This window comes from Plutella xylostella, chromosome 23 (assembly GCF_932276165.1).
Source record: "Plutella xylostella chromosome 23, ilPluXylo3.1, whole genome shotgun sequence".
NCBI classification, from domain to species: domain Eukaryota; kingdom Metazoa; phylum Arthropoda; class Insecta; order Lepidoptera; family Plutellidae; genus Plutella; species Plutella xylostella.
This window is the reverse complement of record NC_064003.1, coordinates 2,152,711-2,172,932: the sequence shown is the minus strand read 5'-3', so window position 1 is coordinate 2,172,932 and position 20,222 is coordinate 2,152,711. Positions and strand designations below refer to the sequence as shown.

At 36.8% G+C, this 20,222-nt stretch overlaps 1 protein-coding gene across 1 annotated transcript in view; it reads right to left on the bottom strand.

Annotated features, from left to right (window-relative positions):
- Positions 1–20,222, bottom strand: part of LOC105396024 (Kv channel-interacting protein 1) — a 175,578-nt gene that overhangs the window by 62,318 nt on the left and 93,038 nt on the right. The window contains exon 5 of the mRNA XM_048629594.1: positions 11,062–11,064. Coding sequence (XP_048485551.1) covers positions 11,062–11,064 — 3 coding nt within the window. The remainder of the gene's footprint in view (positions 1–11,061; positions 11,065–20,222) is intronic.

The window sequence follows — 20,222 nt, the reverse complement described above, 5'->3', positions numbered from 1 at the left end:
CTTGAAATTAAACATTTATAAATTACTATTCTGCCATTGCTATACAAGTCTTTGCTCAATGAAGTCATGAAAATCATTTTTAGTCAAGTATCTTCGTACTTATTTGTCAAATTTCATCTAATTTAATACCACCATGGCATGTCATTGGGTAGGTAGTTCGGGAGTCGTCCACGACAACATAATTTTAAGGCGAAGCGAAGCTCGCGGGCAACAGCTAGTTCTACATAAATATGTAATAAGTCATAAGGCAAAAAAATTACAAATATTTATCTCAAGGAAAAAACACCAGCAAGAAGTTTCATCGAATAAATTAGAATATGTGAGGAAATTTTATTAATTTAACCCTTTGCTAAGCTTTGTGTTTCTTGTGGTCCGTAGATAAGGCTTTCTCTCTCTGTAATTACTTCACCGGACCACTGTTTAATCCAATTAACCAGCGCAATATCTTTCTCATTGGCTAACCAGCTTTATTAAAATCGGAACGTTATTCGTTCCTATTTAGCCTTTGTTTAAGGATCAGCGGTATTAAGCTTTAAACACCCGATGAGTTGTATTTTACGCGTCATAATGTTGTGACACTAAGCTCTTTGGTGTCAGACGAATCTTTTGAAATTTTGTTAATCAACGTAATGAAATACGGGTTTTAATTATACTTAATTTAATAGGTATGTAAATTATGCTTGCATTAAAGAGTTTTTTTTTTCATTTTCTGTGTGTGTGTTGGAAGGTTGATTGAAGGTTGATATAAAATAGACTGAGTTGTTTAATTAAAAGTTTTGATAATCATAACAATAAACTACCTACGTTAAATTATGGTAAGGTAACTTTTTTTAAAAAGAAATACAGATATATTTTAAATTTTAATACACCATTTAGTAGGTAGGTAATAAGAAATTATAAGAAAAATATTAATTTTATAGCTGATCGCATATCAATGTTTTATTTTTCATTTAATTGCTAATTTGGGTTAGAGAGAGAATTTATAATAGAGGAAATTTCAGAATCTGCCTGATTACATAGTTTCGGCCTATGTAGGTAGGTCGCTGAAGGCTTTCACCCATCGAAGGAAGCGTGGGACTCACCCATCTCGGTTGGTCCCTTTGAGGTCAATTCCGAAATTTAATATCCATCGAAATTTCCAGAACTCATCTTAATTTAATCCGTTGTTCCCCTGACAAACAAAGGAAATTGAAACTACCTATCTATCTAGATGTAGATATATAGGTATATAGTTACTAGTTTCCAAAAAGGTCTAGATATTATTGTGTCTGTGGCGTTTAGAGACTTAGGGTGCTTTTCCACCAGAGATGTGCTATGCAGCTATGCTGCGAAGATGTAATATCTACGCTACGAAAATATGTGACCGTTTCCACCAATACTACGCTAGGTAGCTGTGCGAGGAAGATGCGCTACGAAGATGCGCCGCCGCAAAGTAGCTGTGCGAGAAAGATGCGCATCTCGAGCTATGCTATGTATCGATAGTAGGGAAACGACGGGGGCGGCGGCGCGGGCATACTGTAGGTCTGCTCTGCACATACATAGCTACACCACTCGCGATGGTCCATAGCACATATCCATAGCACGCATCCATAGCACACATCCATAGCACGCATCATTTCATACAAAAAACATATCTTAGTTGAATCCGTTTCCACCAGTGCTAAGCTATGTGCACCAATAATATGATTGGTGGATATCAAACGCATCCATAGCATCGTAGCATAGCACATCTCTGGTGGAAAAGCACCCTAAATACTATATTAATACGAGTATTCTGTCTTAGTCCAATTGTTTTACTTGAAAATGGTAAACTGAATACCTACTTTCCTTATTATAAATTACGGATTTAGCAAAGTTTGATATTAAACATAACATAACGAGATGGAAGCCTAGCACTATCACGGGAACTCTTTTATGTTTAAGATTATGATAAGTATATATGTGCGAAGGTAGGTAATTTTATTTTTATTTTTTTATAATTGATTGTTACTCCACAGATTTTATGTCCGTGCCTTTTGAAGAGTGGTAATTTTTATGAGATAATTTTTTAATTCTTTTGTCTACTTACTACTCGGTAAGGAAGTTTAGTTTATATATATTTATTTTATATAAGGTAGGTAATAGGCAATTGCCAATACATATTTGTTTTGGAAAAAAGTTTGCTCTCCCCAGACTAAGAGATTATAACTACTACAATATAATTATAGGATGTATAAGACCCGTAACAACGTATGTGAAAAAACATTGAGCACAGTGGTCTGCATTCGGCTTCGCATTCACTCGCCGTAAAAGCTGAACGCAAAATAAAACTACTAACTGACTATTGATGGGCGCAGAAATAAATTTGACCTCAGTTTGTGGAACCAGGGTTGGCACGTAAATTTATGTAGGTAAGAATAGTTTTATGTAGCTTAAATCTTTAAACGTCTGCAGTGTGCCTTAATTTTCGTAAAAAACAACATCGGTATCTCAGTGACTAGCATTTTAGACCTCTTACAAGGTGTACTTATGACACCTTAATATACGATGTATGCGATAAAAATAACCCTATCAGTATCTACAAAGTTTCACTACCATTTGTTCTGTGTCGCCTAAAAATCATGCGATACAATTGACGTACTGCAAGAATCGAGGCCCTGTTTTATAGATGCCGTTGAACTTATACTGATACTTATTTCATGCGAATAAAATAAAGAAACATAAACCACGAAAGATATGAATTAAACTCCTGATAGAAAGTAAAACAACCCTACTGACTGACAGCTCATTTAAGGACCCATCCATAACGACCGAAGTTGAGTTGCTGGTTCTCAAGAGGGGTTTTTTCCCGAGTTTGGCAGAAACTTATACCTCTACCTTTGTCCCAAAGGCTTGACTAAGACTCGGTTGGCTATATAAAGAAATGGCTCAAAGGCTCAATATAAAAAAATTGTTTGTTCTACGACTATATAAAATTTCTTAGTAATTTTCAAAATACTTACATGTCAGTAAGAGTGTACAGTCAGATAAAGAGATATGTATCCCACCCCAGTGCAAACAGTTTGATCCGATATAAGACTCATGGGTGGATGATAGATAAATCAAATCATATTTTATCGATACATACAAACACTCTCTATAGGTTAAGTATTTTTCATGTCACGTATTACCCGTTAGTGAGGATCATAAAATTAAATATTATAGCGGTGATATAGATCTTATATTTTTTGGTAGCTGCAAATTATTTACTGTATTTTTTAAACCTTTTGTTTTTGTACATATTTACATTAAAATAATTTAAAAAGCCTCGTCCGTCACCCCTAGTGTGTAGTGAAAAGGTTTTGCATAATTGAGCCCGCCACATAGAGCAGGGAGGCAACTGTAGGCTAGTACAGTCGCAGGTTTATTGAAAAAGTTGGCTAAAGCTTACGTATTGTTTCCAGTTCCCGCTCATTTCGCATTCGATGCGTCCTCACGTTTCCCCTTCCGGATGAAATTTCACAAAATGGCCGCTTACTTTTATCTTTACAAAATTTATATCTGTTGACAAACACGCCTGTCGATTTTTAATTGAAAGGAGAAATCGGTATTTTGTTTGCACACGTGATATCAGGCGTTTTTTTGGAACATTTTATCGGAATTGATGGAGGTACGAAACCAGAACTATCATAAACTGCACAGAGTTTTTTGTTTCATTTATTTCATGCGGTGGTTTAGTGCTTCCTATTTGTTAGTTAAACTTATAGGTGAATAGAAAGATCGTGAAGTGAGAAAGAAAAAAAAAAAAATTAAAAACGTAATTAACAAGAGTTTATCGACGACGGTGTAGGTATGGTTCACCTATGTACTAATTTGCAACATTTTTACAATAAGATTACAAATAAAACCAGGTAAAATGGACTTAAATTCTCTCCGAAAACTTTCCACTGTTACAAAACTGCAAAGAGCTTGGAATATTGTTAACAAAATACGAGCAAGCGGACTCAGTAACAATATGGAGGTAGTAATGAGAGCAGCCTGTTGCACGATGTCTAACATTCATGAATGAGATTCAGTAGGATTTGTACAAGAGCTCTTTTCAATCCTCAGCCTGAATAAATTTTTTGCTAAGTCCATGTGGCTAAGAAACATTTTTATCTTTCTTTTACCGTCTTTCGTTTGACGTGAATAGGCTACAGAAATGTTCTTTAAAAGAAGTACCCTCAAAGTTGGAAGTCGTAATACTCATTATTTAAATTATTTATTTTATTGTATAAATAAGATGAGAAGGTATTTATACCAGGGGGAAGAAAGATAATATTAAGTACACTCCACACTATGCATTTTCATCTTCATCTATCTATTCAATTTTCGTCTGACGTTTGGCTTTCAATAATTGTATGGGTTATGGAATCCAACACTAAGTTACTATGTCCATTGTCCACACTGTGTTTTTTTAGTTTAATTAGGTACGTATGCATTTGAAATAATCTTTCCACCTTACGTAACTATTTTTACAACAGTAAGCTAAAACTTTGAAGGTTCAGATCAGTCAAAAGTCAGCTTTAAACAAATGAACGAAGGTCGAAAGTCGTATGCTCTAAGCTTATCCTTCATTGTAGTCAGTTGAGTTGAGAACATGACATGACCCGACATCTCAAAGAGCTCGTATAAAGCAGCTCTTTCTAAATATATCTTATGGCTTAGAGCCCACAGTCGCTTGCTAAGTATTTTATTTATATCGTATTTGCTTGCTAAGTTTGTTATTTATCAGGCTTTGGGTTCTGAATATGAACTAAGTACCTATATTGTTATAAGTAAGTATTAGGCACGTTGGGTGGGATGATTTCTTCGACTACTTAAATAATATGTATGTGTAATATGTGTATGCCTAAGTATATTTTAGAAAATGGGCCTAAACCTATGAACTGTTTCTGATTGTAAGGATGCCAAATTTATTATAATTGAATCTGTAAACTTACTCTACTCTTTTTCCTGAAAAGAATCTACACTTCAGTAATTCCCATAAAAGTCCTACACTCCTTTTCTGCAAACAAACATTCCGTCTTTCTTTCTTCCATCTAACACCACATCTCACAGCACTCTCGCTGCACCTCCGGCGTACCTCCGCAACTCCGCAGTATTGTAATCCACGAGCTTGTAATTGGCTTGTCCGTGACAAGTCTAGTCTAGCCACGGCTTGTCGGCTTCACTTGTTGACCAGCAGCGGGTAATCTGGGCGGATAACAAACAGCTACTGCAGACGTGGGCTTAGCGACGGAGTTGAAGCTAACATGGTCCAGGTACTAGGGGGTTACTCTATTCTGACGCAAAACGAATGACAGCTACAGTGAAATCGGCACGCTTAATACAAAAATCTATAATACGAGTATCATCCCGTGGTTCGCGCAGAGCTCCGAAGCTTCGGAAAAACGAAACTGCAGTGCTTATCATGACTCTTATCACGTTGTGTTAAGGGTGCCGATAGCGTGACAATTTTTGTTTGGTCGTTCGTTGATTTAGAGAGTGACCCGTCAGGTATTATATCCGGTATTTCGGAGCCTGACTAGTTTGGCAATATGGTATGCTCTACTGAAATCTATTATTAGAATTTGTAGACTCATCTCGCAAGTCGTCTGATCGATCATCTAGCGGTTGCCCATTCTTTTTTGGATCCTCCACTGAGGACAGGGGTCTATTAAAGTTATACAGGAGTATAACAGGGTAAACAAGAACAATATACAAAAAGAGTGAGAAGCTTGCTTGCGATGTCCGAATGTTTTATTCAATACTTTCGTACATACAAACAATGCTGCCGGTTCAGTTACATTGGATAAGCCCACTCACTCACATCACTATATTATATATATTTTTTTGTCTTATGATTGAGTGCAAATCTTTGTAAAACAAAATACCGCATTTGAAATTAATGTTTCCCTCAATATGATTGTATTTAATGAGTGTTAAACTCGTAAAGCCTTTTTTCGATCAGTTGAAAAGAAAACGACGCTTAAAATGGCGAAAATCCCAAAAGTATAAACAAGAATTATAATTAAAAGCTTCAATATGCTTTTAATAATTATTGATAAGTGTGCGCTCTGTAAACAGAGAGGTGAATTAATATTAAATCAACGAATTATTCAGTTTGATAAATAAAACCGCATCGTTGACAATATGATGGAAAATGGAGCGTTTCATGAAAATCTCAACAGTAATTTCAGGTGAATATCATCGAAGTAGAAAACTTCGATGGTTAATATCTTGGTTATAGCGCATTGGTATTTTAAGCATGAGGTATAACTATTTTTAAATGTTCAACATGTAGTACCAGTAAGGTTTAAAAAAATGCAATAAAACCTACCAGTCTACGTTTCCTTCGTGAATCTGTAGTTTATGATCATGTAATCCCTAGATTATAGGATCAGGCGACCCACTGAGCTAGAAGCTGGATGTTATCTTGTGTCAAGTTCAGTGCTAATATTAGGGCACCGAGTGTACACAATAGATTAGATTATGTTATTGACTAATGGGCGTTAATGTACACGGTGGAATTTCGTCAGTGAATTAGGCAATGACAGGGGCAAGTACGCTATACAGTATTACAGTGTGTTGTCGGACCCGACAAAGTTTAAGGGTGGATAGTAAGAATAATTTCATCGAGAAAAAACCCCCATATGTGGGGGTCCGCCCTTAAAGTTTGTCGGGTCCGAAAAACAACACACTGTATACGTCGCAGGCATCTGGTTTAATCTCCTGTTTGATTGAACCGCTAGCCCGTTCATTGGATGACGCTGCTTAGTTGTATGACTAGGCCGAACGTTGATTGCACAAGCGTCACAAAACGTCCAACTAGTTAGCAGACTTAAAATCAGTCAGGTGGTGAACAAAACAAATATGGCGTCTAACAGCTAACAGCTGACACAAAAAGCACCTATATTGTTAGTTTTTTGCAAATAAATTAGCTTTAAAGTGCGTTATTTGTGTTAAAATAGTGTGACAACATGGATTTACCTATTATTACGCCGCGGGCGGATAGTTTCAAAGAAAAAATTGTGGCGTAACTGGATAATTATAAACAACAATATGAAGGTACGTTTATTGTTATTGTTTAGTTAATTTGTGAGATAAGAGCTTTGTAACATAGTCTTTTTGTTGACTCTTGTCTGGTCATGTTCACCCTAACCAGACATTACAAAGTTGCTATACTATATCCCATTTAACGACTCCGCTGAATGACGTTCAGTCAAGACATCGAACGTTACAATCAACGACTTGACGAGTTGTCCTTTAGTCATACAACTGAATAGCGCCATCCAATGAACGGGCTAGTGGTTCAATCAAACAGGAGATTAAACCAGATGCCTGCGACATATATACAGAGTACAGACTAAAGGTAAGCGTCCACCTAACAGTATCGTACGTATCGGACCAAACGTATTTTCATTAATGTTTGGAGAAACAGCGTCAGCAATGCCGATAAAGTGAACGCACTTGTGTAAATTTCTATACAAAACTGAATTATTATGCAACTCAATATCAGCAGACGGTATGAGTATTTTACAATTACTTACAATAAAAAAACAAACACTTAACACCTTAATACCTATATACTATGAAATTTATAACCACTCTCTTTTCGCGAGAGCATACAAATCGGTGACCTCACTCTACCGACGTTGGTGGAGGAGGCGGGAAATTATCAGCCTCTTTCACCAAAATTGTAACAATTTCCGCCCTCTTGCCATTATTATGTACCTCTATATTGACATAGTGAATTTTATTAGTGACCTTCCCGAAGATACATAGGTTCAATGTTCAAGACATAGGTGAACCACTTTATAATTCTTAGTAAGTAACTATTGATCTTAACTGTTCCTTTCATTCCTACTCTTCTGAAGAAAGCCCAATAATTTATTCCAAAAATCCAACAATTAGCTGCGAAACAATTAAAAACTCCTTCCTAGCGAAATGCGCGCGTGAAAATAAAGCGGAAACGGAAATGAACGCATGAATGAGCGCGAAATACGCGAAACATGGCGGGCGGCCTGATATAGTGAAACTGTAGTAGTAAGGTACCTTATTTTCAGAATATATTTTCGTAACGCCACCAATAGAATCTAGGTGTAATACTCAGTTTGATCCAATAATCTAATACACTCGCGAGAAATGAAAAAGTTCCAGTGACATACAGCACCAAATTACTCCTACACGGAAAAGGGTAGCCTAATGACGCCGTCTGCAATATTGAAGCGTATATAACAGCGCATAAGAATATTATGTGGTACTTTTTTTCGAAAGCATGTCATTTAAACATACAGCGTGTATTTTACTGTTCCACCAGCCGGGCCGTGACGTCGGATATAACTTCTCCGGGTAGGTAATTACGGGGTGCGAGTAGCTAAATCATATTTATGTGGACTGTTATTTATTAGGAAAGTGTGCGTAGCCGGAGCGAGATAAAGATAACTGTTGCGTGGGAGATACTTTTAATTGATTGTCCAAAGTACCTATATTCTAAGGGATTACGAAATACATATAAATATGAACATTATTCGAAAAAGATTAAGGTGGACTTTCACTAGACGATAAACGTATTTAGTTAATACAAAATGTATTTGAAATTTGAATTTTACAAATACAATTTTAAATAGGTTCTGTGTTTGGTAACAAAACTGACCCTAAATAATGTAATTTATTTCAGTATAGAGCCATAACAATTAGATATTGAAAAAGTAGTAGTTGGTTTGTAAATTACCTCGTACCTTCTCAAAGTAATAAGTTGCCAACCTAACCGATAAGTTACTTATTTATTAGACAGACAAATAAATGTTGACTTCTAGTACACAGGGAAATAGAAAAGTGGACCACACGAATAGTGTTCATATCCTCCGGGAGTTGGCAATTACTGAACTCGGAACATTCGTCCAAACTTTGAACATATTTCTATCTAATATTCTTACCTTTTTGTTCTGTTTGGTAGGCATTAGGCAAGTTACTGTTAAAAGCCAGTAAATTATTTCAGTAATAATCTCGGGGAAACGACAAAAATAATAAAGTCAAAACTATAAGACTTGTAGGCATGTAAAAATATAATTAAAAAACTTACAGTTTTAACGTTTTGATTAATTTAAAAACTCTCATCCGCTTAATTTTCGGCGTTAACTCGAGACCTAAGGCGACGAATTTCCTTCCCAATTTTCTCCCAATTTCGTGGCTTTTCTCTGAGAATCGAATGGAAAATCGCAAAACTGCAATCTTCATCAGCCCGGCGTTTAGCGGTTTGTGCCTCCTCGTTCTATTCGCATTGGGAAAGGTCTGTCTCGTTAGCGCTCTTAAATAATTTACCAACTTCTTCTTCTTCTTCTTCTTTCGTGTCAATGAAATGCGATTTTTTATATTTGTCCAGACCAAAAAGAAGCAACTTTGATAGCATTCTGGTTGGCCTGGAGTAAGTCTTCCCGAGTGCAGGTGGAAGGGCACAGGGGACAGGAGAGTACATGCTCCATAGTCTGGGGGCGGTACCACAGTCGCATAGGTTGGTACCAACGGTATAGCCCCACTTACAGAGATTGTCCTTGCAGCAGCCTACCTCTGCTCGCAACCGATTTAGAAAGAAAGAAAGAAAGAAAGAAAAACTTTATTTGGCTTAGACAGCAATATTAACTTATTATTATTTAGAGTCTTCCAGATGTGCCAGGGAAGACTGTTACCGGGAGCAAGTTTTTCCTCAAGAGGTAGAAAAGGATCCTGGGGCTGCTTTCCCTCCCAGAGCCTTAGCCTTGCGTTTTGTGGGTTTTCATCCGTTAAGGACACCTCACTATTTAGAAACGCTTTGCGGCTCTTAAGGCTTACCAACTGAAAAGGCTTTTTATTTGTTTAGAATATACTTTCGTGCCTGTTCTGTGGCAACCAGACTACTAACTTAATATAATTATTTTTCTTTCTGCGATAAGTAGTCATACTCAGTAATTGCAAAAAAAAACAAATATTGTTCTAATTGATCCGGTTATGTTATAAATAGCTATATCATGTATTCAAATCGCGCACGGGTGCTCTTAGCGTGCGGACGTGTGCATACAATTACGATCTATCGTGGACAGTACCGGTACTACTAATTGTGTCAATCATGGTGCAGTGCAAAAAGTGTAGACTATTTGTCTCTACTACCAAGGATGACATTATAAAATGTAAAGGCTCTTGTGAGGGCGTTTACCACAAAAAATGTGTGCGTAATGCGAAGACATTCTTGCAAACGGAGATATGCGAAGACTGTCAGAAAGGTGATGGCTCACCAAAGCTGCTGACACCGAAGATAACCGTTGATCCGAATAAGACTACTGTGGAAGCATTACTGGGAGAAGTTAACAAAAAGCTTGAGATAATTTTTAAAATGGAAAAGAAGTTAGAGGAAATAACAGGTATTGTTGACTTTTACTCAGAGCAGTACCAGCAAATGGTCGAGTTCAAGCAGAGCGCAGAAAAGAAGATAAATGCATTGGAGCAAAGAAGTGTTTATTTGGAAAAATACAATAAAGCTTTAGAGGAAAGAGTAATTGTGATGGAACAAAAAGAAAAGGAAAGGAATGTGGAGATTATCGGACTAGAAAAGAAAGAAAATGAAAACATTAAAACGGTAATATGTACTATTGCTGAGAAATTGAATTTAAAATCTGAAGATATAGAAGACGTAAAGAGGGTAGGCGTAGAAAAGTTGGGCGAAAAACCGCGGCCGCAACCGGTAATTATCACGCTCCGTACGCGCGCTGCGCGGGATCAGTGGATAAGACAACGGAAGGCACGACTAACAAATGGATGCGTGTATGGAAATAGTAGCCAGCAGTTCATCTTCATAAATGAAGATATGTCTAAGTACTTACGCCAACTATTCTGGTCCACTAAAAACCAGCTTAAGCCAGAATATAAATATATATGGATGCAGAATTCTAGAATATTAGTTCGGAAGAATGAGAATGAAAAGAAAATATATAATATTAGATGCGAGGATGATATAAAGCCCCTCATTGAGGCTGCTAAAAAACCACAATCGGTTGAATAAAATAGGCGTGAACACACTACGTGATTTCCTATATCGACAACATTCACCGACTTTGAACAGATCATTAATGAAATAAAATATACCAGATACAGTAACTCCAAAAATTGGAGTCTAATGATAAACGATAAAGAAAACAAAATTGATATAATACACTTAAACATAAGATCACTCAGAAAAAACTTCGATGAATTACTTGTCTTATTAAAATTATGTGCAGAAAATATTGATATTATTGTACTATCAGAAGTAAACATTAAAAAGGATGAATTACCCCTATATTCTATAACTGGATACAATATATACTCAAACACAAGAGAAAAAAGTAAAGGAGGCGGAGTCTTGATATATGTAAAGGAATCACTGAACTTTACGGCTGAAATAAAGGATACTTCTGCTTCAGAGACACTATATGGGAAACTTCAAACTAAAAATAATATAATACACCTATTAGCGACATACAGACCCCCTAAAACAAATAAATTGCGATTCCTGAAAGAAACCCAAACATTACTGAACACGATACCTACTAAAGACGACATCGTTATGATTGGCGACACAAACATAGACATGTTGGGCGATAAAGAAAACAAAACGGTAACCAGCTACAAAACCACGATGTGTGGAGCGGGCCTTCAATGTGCGATACCTACAACGGAGATAACGCGGGAGGCGATAGTGGACGGACAGCTTGTGACGTCGTGCATCGACCATGTGTGGGTGCGCGCTAGCGGCGCGCGGCCTCCCGACGCACACATGCTTACCTGCAAGTTGTCGGACCACCATCTGGTGGGGATTAGGCTCGACACAGTGCCGGGTGAAAACAGACCTTGTGAGAACGCCAAGCGAAACTCCTTAAATAATGCTTTAGTTAGGGAAAAATTAGGTTCAGTGAACTGGTCGGAACTTTTATCCATTGAGTGCCCACTGCTTTTGTATGATAAGCTATGCCTTGTGTTCAGCGGTATTTACGAAGAGTGTAAGATTATAGTTACCCAAACTAACAAAAGAACAACGCAACCCTGGGTAAGTAAACATTTAAACCAGTTAATGGAACAAAGAGACGAGTTATTTAGAACTTGGAAATCTGCTCCTAATAATATGAATAATAGGTTAACATATACAAAGTTTAGAAATAAAGTAAATAAATTAATTAATGCCGCAAGAAACAAGTTTAGGCAAAATGAGATAGTGAAGTGCGAAGGGGACTTTAGAAAAATATGGGCGAATATAAATAAGTGGCTCGGGCGAAATAAAACTAATTTAGACAATGTTATAATGAAATACCTAGGAAAATCTGATAGTTTACATAATATAAGCGATAAGTTTTCTAATACGTTTACCCAAGAGATAAATAATATTAAGCACAACTGTAATAAAAAATTTTTAGACAGAGATTGTTATGTAAAAAGCAGTGATGTGTCGTTCCGCTATAAAAAAGTTTGTGCCAGACAGGTAGCTAGAATAATAGATAATTTACAGTGTGAAAAAGCTCCTGGCTCTGATAAAATAAGGGTACAGGATTTAAAATATGTGAAATTCGATATAAGTAAAATCTTAGCTAAGTTTATCAATTTATGTATATCTAATAGCATTTATCCTAATGAACTCAAGACCCATCACACTGATAAGACCCATCTATAAGCAGGGGAGTCACATGGATTATACCAATTATAGACCAATAGCTATATTATCAGTGGTCAATAAGATCATGGAGAAGGTTGTCGTAGGTCAGGTAAGCTCATTTCTTGAGCAGCATGGCATAATATCGGACTCGCAGCACGGCTTCAGGCGTGGGCGCAGCACGGCCACCGCACTGGCCCGGTTCACCGACAGTGTCAACACAAGTCTGAACAGTGGTCAGCAGGTGCTCGCTGTTTTTATAGATTTTAAAAAGGCGTTTGACACCCTTGACCACTGCCAATTGTTACAAGCAATGGAGGAGTGCGGAATCAGTGGTCCCACAAACCAGTGGTTCCGTAATTACCTCACAGACAGAACACTTCGGACAGCGGTGGGCGGGGCGGTGGGGTCCGAGGTGCGCGTCGATCTGGGCGTGCCCACTGGCTCAGTGTACGGTCCCGTCGGCTACATAATGCATGTAAATAGCGTACCTAACGTAGTTAAAAAATGTAATGTTTTTATGTACGCTGACGATATGTGTTTGTTGCTCTCCGGAAGGGATTTGGATACAATACAAAACAATATGCAAACAGACTTTGATATGATTACCAAATGGGCCCACGATAATGGCATAATATTAAATATAAATAAAACAAAATGTATGCACATATATTCGCCATATAATAAAAAAGCAAAAGCGAGTAAATCAGTTAACATCATTGGCCACACGTACGAATGTTTGCACGCTGACTATCAGAACTGTCAATGTAAAAAGTTAGAAACTGTTAACCAGTTCAAATACCTAGGCCTATTGATAGATAGTAACTTTAATTGGAAACCACACATTAACGAAATATGTAATAGACTACGATCAGTTCTAGGCAAGTTCTATCATCTTAGCAAAATATTAAATAGACGCACCCTGTATATCGTGTATCACGCCCTTGCAGATACAATGTTTAGTTATGGTTTGAGTTGCTATGGCCTCACGTTTAAAACATATTTAGATAAAATTAAACAACTACAAATAAGATTAATAAAATATTTAGCTGATAAGAAAACAAAAGATAGTTGTGATGGAGACTATGACAAACTGTTCGCCTCATGCCGAATACTCCCAGTTCATTGTAAGGTTAAGTATCTGATTGCTATTGAAACATATTACTCCGATGACCATAAGACCCTGGTAAATCACCACTATGTTACAAGATCAGCCAATAATAGAAAATTTATACAGCCAAAGGCAAATAATTACTACGGACAAAGGACAAGAAGATACTTAACCCCTAAAATATGTAATAATATCCCCCTATTGCGATCTACCGACAAATTTTGTAAAACTACATTAAAACTTAAATTAAAAAATATTTTTTTAAATTCTGAAACTTAACATCTAAATTATAGCATAAAATTCCTTCATATTATACAGGGTGTTAACTTAATTGCGTTGGAGCGGGAAATGGTAGATACAGCCGATGATACTGAACACGATAAGACATTAAAAAACGTATTTTATTTGCTTTAAGCTGACCAACATAAAACAGTTTCATTTAGTACATTTTAAAATTTCATAGTCACCCTATTCAGGTTTAGGTACGTTTGACAGAATGACCATGAACTTGAAAGCCAAGATCAAGGCCAAACAATTCAAAGCCAAGGTCAATAAAAAAGTATGCGTGCATCTGCACCACACTCGTGGAGCCACATCGTCAAGGTACCTACCGAGATTTTGGGTACTCAAAGTACCCAATCCATTGTAGACATTTTATTTTACTCCATAAGTATCACTTTATTGATACACAATTATCTTTTATGAATACAGAACATTTTCATTTTATGCTTCATAACATAGGTCACACGTATTCACAGCACAGCACAACATAAAACGAAATGAGGAACAAGGCTTGGTAATCAAAAGATAGAATTGTAGGTACCTTTTCCCTTTTAGGTAATAATTGTAAAAAATGATTGTAAACAAGTTAACAACAATGACTGACTGACAGACTAGATCCACAGAGAAGGTAATGACTATCATAAATACTCGATGGTTATGATACGCGAGATTGTTATTATTCTACTGGTATTTAAAGTGAGGCCATACTTATTAAGAGGATTTCCGTACTATTCGTCATCAAAGACGTCTCAATCGCAAGTACACAACACAAATCGAGATGAGCGAGTGTAAGTAAACCAATTCGTCATTGAAGTAGACCCTGTTATCATCCTGTTATGCATTGTGGTCTTTTAACTTTAGCTGCATACAGACCGGCCAAACGAACGCCAACGAACGGGTTTTGTTGACCTTCGTTGCTGAATCTGCCTCTGTATTATGTATGATAAATGTCCATCGGTGGACGTTCGTTGGGCCGGTCTGTACGCATCTTTAGGTAATAAAAGAAAAATAAAATGTGGTAAGTATCAAGGGTGAATACTAAACGCTTACCTTATTCTGAGTAAAAAGGTTTAATTATTGTTCTGAGCTCCTAGAAAGTCATAAATTATATTCTGTACGATCTATCAAACTTTATGACAATCAGCTGTTTAATTGTTGATTAGTATGTCATTAATCACCATGAATAATTCCAATTTTATTTAATAATTGTTATTACCTACTGTATAATTAATTACAATCATAGTTACATCAAATAAATTATGAAAAGTGAAGTTGATAACAAATTTACAGTGTGTGTTCTTTTGCAATCGAATGTCTCATTGGTTATGTGTTTGTGTAGGGTGACCATGTTTTTGATTAAGGTAAAACTTTCCACTTTACTTTAGACTTTAAACATAAATATTCGAGATTCTGATGTTTTTTTTCTTAGAAACGTGCTTGGTTAGACTAATACTAACCCCCATTTTCCGCTCAAACGCATTCTAGTTAACACCCTGTATATCAACTGTACCATTAGTTTAATTATTTATAAATTAAATTTAATATAATAAGTGTCAGTACTTAGTTTTTAGATTAGAACTAAGAGCGTCTGCCAACAAACTGTTACGCAGTTTGGCAGAAAAAAATTTTGTATTAGCCTAAGTTTTTATTATAAATAAACGTCTTTAAAAAAAAAAAAAATTGATGTGTTTGTTATGACACTTTAAAAATATACTTAATTGAATTAAAGTTACATTTTAGCCTAACTGCCTCTGTGGTCTAGTGGTAGAAGCTTCGCTTCATGACCCAGAGGTCCTGGGTTCGATTCCCGGGTGGGACCATCAATTTGTGTTTCTAAAATTGTGGTTCTAAGTTTGGTTAGGACATAGAAGGCTGATCACCTGTTGTCCGAAACAGTGAAACGATCCATGCTGTCGGATGGGCATGTAAAGCAGTCGGTCCTGCGCCTAGCTCTCTCCAGTCGTGTCGGTCAATCCGTCCCATTGGGTTATGAGAGTGATGGAACAGAGAGTGCTCCTGTGTACTGCGCACACACTTGGGCACTATAATCTACTCCTGCGTAGATGGCTGATCTCAATTGAGATTGGCCGCCGTAGCCGAAATTCGGCTAGGAGGACATTATTATTATTATGTTGTGTCTTTACCATCACGGGACCATGGGGTCCCGGGCATTTGGAAGGCGTGCATGGGGCCGAAGCCAACACGTAGAGGCCCGTTTGACAACATTAATCTATATGGAATGTGACACTAACCGACGATTTTCCCTGTGATAACTATAGAAGTGAACCCAAGGAAAATCCCCGGTTAGTGCAGGACTATTGTAGGATATGGAGAAAACTAATACAGGGTTATGGAATGGGGTGCTAAATGGACTGGGTATCTGGGACTATGGAAGGAATATGGCCCCTGCCTGGACCTATATGTTTCACATACGGATAAAAAGGCAGGGGGTGACTCGCACACACATTAAATGGGCCCCCCAAAACAGTCGCTAGCACATTACAGTGACGTAGCAACAAGAGGGCAACATGGCATGAGGTGCTGAGGGTGGAGAGGTATACCAAGGCTCTCAGAGCAATCGCGGATGCCGGTCAAGACCCCTACAAGCACTTACTGGATATACTTCCTTCCTCCGAGCATTTCTGCTCTAGCGGTACACCACTCAAGCCAGCCAATGAAGGCAAGCAAGAGGTGGGAGATCCTGTTCCTCGTCAGTGTTCACTCTGGACAACCAATAAAGGCAAGCCAGAGATGAGGAACAGGGGTTCTCCCCGGCATCGGGTGGGTGGGGTCGCTAATGCCCAACAGCTCGCCACAAGCTGCCCTGCCGCGTTATTATTATTATTATTATTATTATTACATTTTAGCATTGATAAGGTTACATTATACCAGTGGTTGGACGGACCAAGTAACGATCTGGATAAAGTGGAAACGGTCAGTTTTACAACTTCATGTAAAACCGACAATGATATTGCAGTTAGTTAGTCGCAATACTCGTGTAGAACAAAAGAGCCCGAAGTGGACCCGACTACGGCGAAATTCAGTAACTGAAAGTTTTACAAATTTGACTCAAACTTTTTGACTTATCTCAGCAAGCCAGTTAAACCAATATGTTTAGCTAAACCTATATTATGTTAGTTAAGAAAATGTTCGTATTTAAAAATACTACATAGCTATACCCATTTTACTAAACTTTTCAGTCTCGTCTTTTCTTTTTAAATAACGAGCGCGAATCAATCACTCTGAATGAAAACGGGAATTAACTAGTTCACTTTAAGACTTTACTTCACTTTAAAACTTCGGGCTCATTTGTCAGTTTAAATAAGCTACTCTAGAGAAGTACCTAGATCATTGCACCCAGAGAGTGAGTTGTTTTTAAATTGAAAGTAAAGATAAAAGATAAAATACTCTTTATTGCACACAAACAGAAACAGTATTACAAACATGAAAAGAAAATAAATAGCACAATCGGCGGCCTTAATACTAAAAGTAATCTCTTCCAGACAACCAAATTGATAGGAAATAGAAAGAATGAAAATGGGTATAGTAGTGGAATTATAAATATATTTTAATTTTAGTTTAACTAACTACGTTTGGCACTCAACTCACAAAGCAGGCCCTAGTGTTTGCCCCGCAAGGAAAAAGAAGGATAGGGCGCCCAAGAATAACTTGGATAAGGACATTAGCCCAGGAGATCAAGTCGATCAACATGAGCTGGCCAGAAGTTGTGGCTGCTGCCTCTGATCGTCAGAAGTGGAAAGCTGTAGTTGCGGCCCTATGCTCCACTAGGAGTTAAAGGACTTAAGAAGAAGAAGAACTACGTTTGGCTAACCAGCAATGGTTTTGTTAAATGTAATTTCGATTCCAAATGTGTTTTATCCCACCTTTAAAGGCGGAGCGAAATCCATTGGCATCAGCTAGCGCTTAATTTAGATACAATATTTCTATAATGTCCGAGCCATCTGCTACACATCGGGACAAAAAATTACGCTAGCAATTTTCTTGTAAAAAATCTCAGCTGGGTTAATTTTTCATCGCCGTTGCCCGCTGCAAGAGTTATTACTCCTTGCGCTCAACTTCTCGACTTTTCTGCTCATAAATCGTGCTCTTGACGTGAACTTTTCACGCTGAAGCTGTTTCTGTTTTTGTGGCATGAAGTGTACATCGCCACTGCAATAAGAGGTCATATAAAAACTGGATACCGAGTTAGGAATTTGAATAGTTTTGAAGGTGTCGTATTGTTTCTACTTTTGTACCTACCTCCTGTTCATTTTCTTTCGATCTTTCATTATGTAGCAAAGTTTCCTTTAGAAGGACCTTGTCTACTTTATATTGTCATCGATCGATATACGAGTACAAATTATATTTTTTACATTGCCAGCGAAATTTAATCATGACAAACAAAAACAATTATCTCATAATTTTCTCTTTTTACATATTCAAATCAGCATATCTGTTGCGAAACGTTTGTGTTACTACATTGGCCTACCAAGTTTATAGCAAGGTAGGTTTTTAATTCTGGTTACGCCAGAGTAAATAATTACAGTAGGTAGGTACTTTCATAAGAAAACAAAGTCTATTTGACAGCTACAATAGATTCTGTAAACCTAGAACATTCTTAGAATGACCGTGGGGAAGGATAGATAAGAGGTATAAGAGGCGAACTTGTATTTTTCCCAACAACTTGCCTCAACTTTTTAAACTAAAGTATTCTGTAGTACGCGAACTGTTCGGTCGGGCAGCGTTGTTTACTATCAACTTCTGTTTAGCTTGTAGTCGGGAATATTAATTCTGATCCTTGAGCATCTGCTGGGAATATAATAAAACGTCTACCTGGTTTCTTAAGATATGCTCACAAGGATATTTTTGTTTTAAACATAATACGGCATTGAAAAGTCGGAAGAAATGGTCCAATATTTGGAACACCATATCAACATTTATTATTTATTATTACTTAGGTATAGGTATTTTTTTTTGTCAACAAATTAATACACCAAAGGAGAAAATATCCATAAAAATACAAATGATGTAATCTTCGGCAGCAGTGCACGGTGTTGATTTACGCATTTATACTGTTGCCCGAGCACAGGATTCGAAACCTCCGTTTACGTTGCGTATCGTCAAATGTCACTGTCAAAATGTAAGGCAAATTTGTTAGTTCCAAAAGTGGCATTTGTTTTTTCATGTTAGGTGGAATTTCACCAAATGCTAAACGTATTTAGTAGCCTGTCATACGTCTGTCAGTTAGTACAAAATGTATTAAAAATTTGATTTAAATACGTTTAGCGTTTGGTAAAAGCGACCCTTCGTGTAGATTCGAAAATAGTATCGAATCCTATGCTCGCGCCTGTCTGACAAGTAGGGTTTCAAGTTTTCTATGTTCACCGCCTTAGATATTCACGCCTGGCACAGAAAGTCTTATAAACAAAATGGAAAGGAGAAGGCAAAATTCTGTTTATACTTAAGCAGCGAAATTTTGTTTACTTACCGCCTTAACTTAAAATATATTAGAGCTACGGGCGTATATTGTATCTTTATAGTCCTCTGGGGAGGCGGGCTCGGCCTATCATTTCATCTTAAAAGTTTCTTAAAATCTTAAATATCTAAAGTACCGGTTTGAATATAAATAAATACCTATAAAGTTTCAGGAGGTATCGCTTGGCTAAAAACAAGTTAATTTACAAAATAAACGGTTATTATATCAAACAAAAGCATCGATATAATATAAAAAACTCAAAAGGGTTATCTAAATTGACCAAGTAGGTAAATATGGGAAAACATCCGAAAAATTTAATATCGGAGCATATCAAATTTTCGTCACAAACAATTAGCTGTTCATAAAATATAAGTAAGAAAGTAAATAAATAAATAAACGTTAATGTGTTTGTTATCTTGTGTATTTTTAAAAATATTATTATGGGCTTTCTAATTATTATTTCAACTTTTTAGATTTTTCACTTGACCCCTTGAGTTTATACGAGTATCTCGTAAATCGGCACAAAACTCACAATTTTCGACTCATTGTTTCAGTATAAAAGTCTAAATTCGTTGATGGCACATTATAAGAATACGGGGATTAATTTAATAATGATATCTTTTTAACTTTTATAATATTAAAAGTATGTGAACTATAATACTTATAACTAAAACACTCACCAATAAACCTGCAAAAAGGATCATTAGGAAGTACGCTAG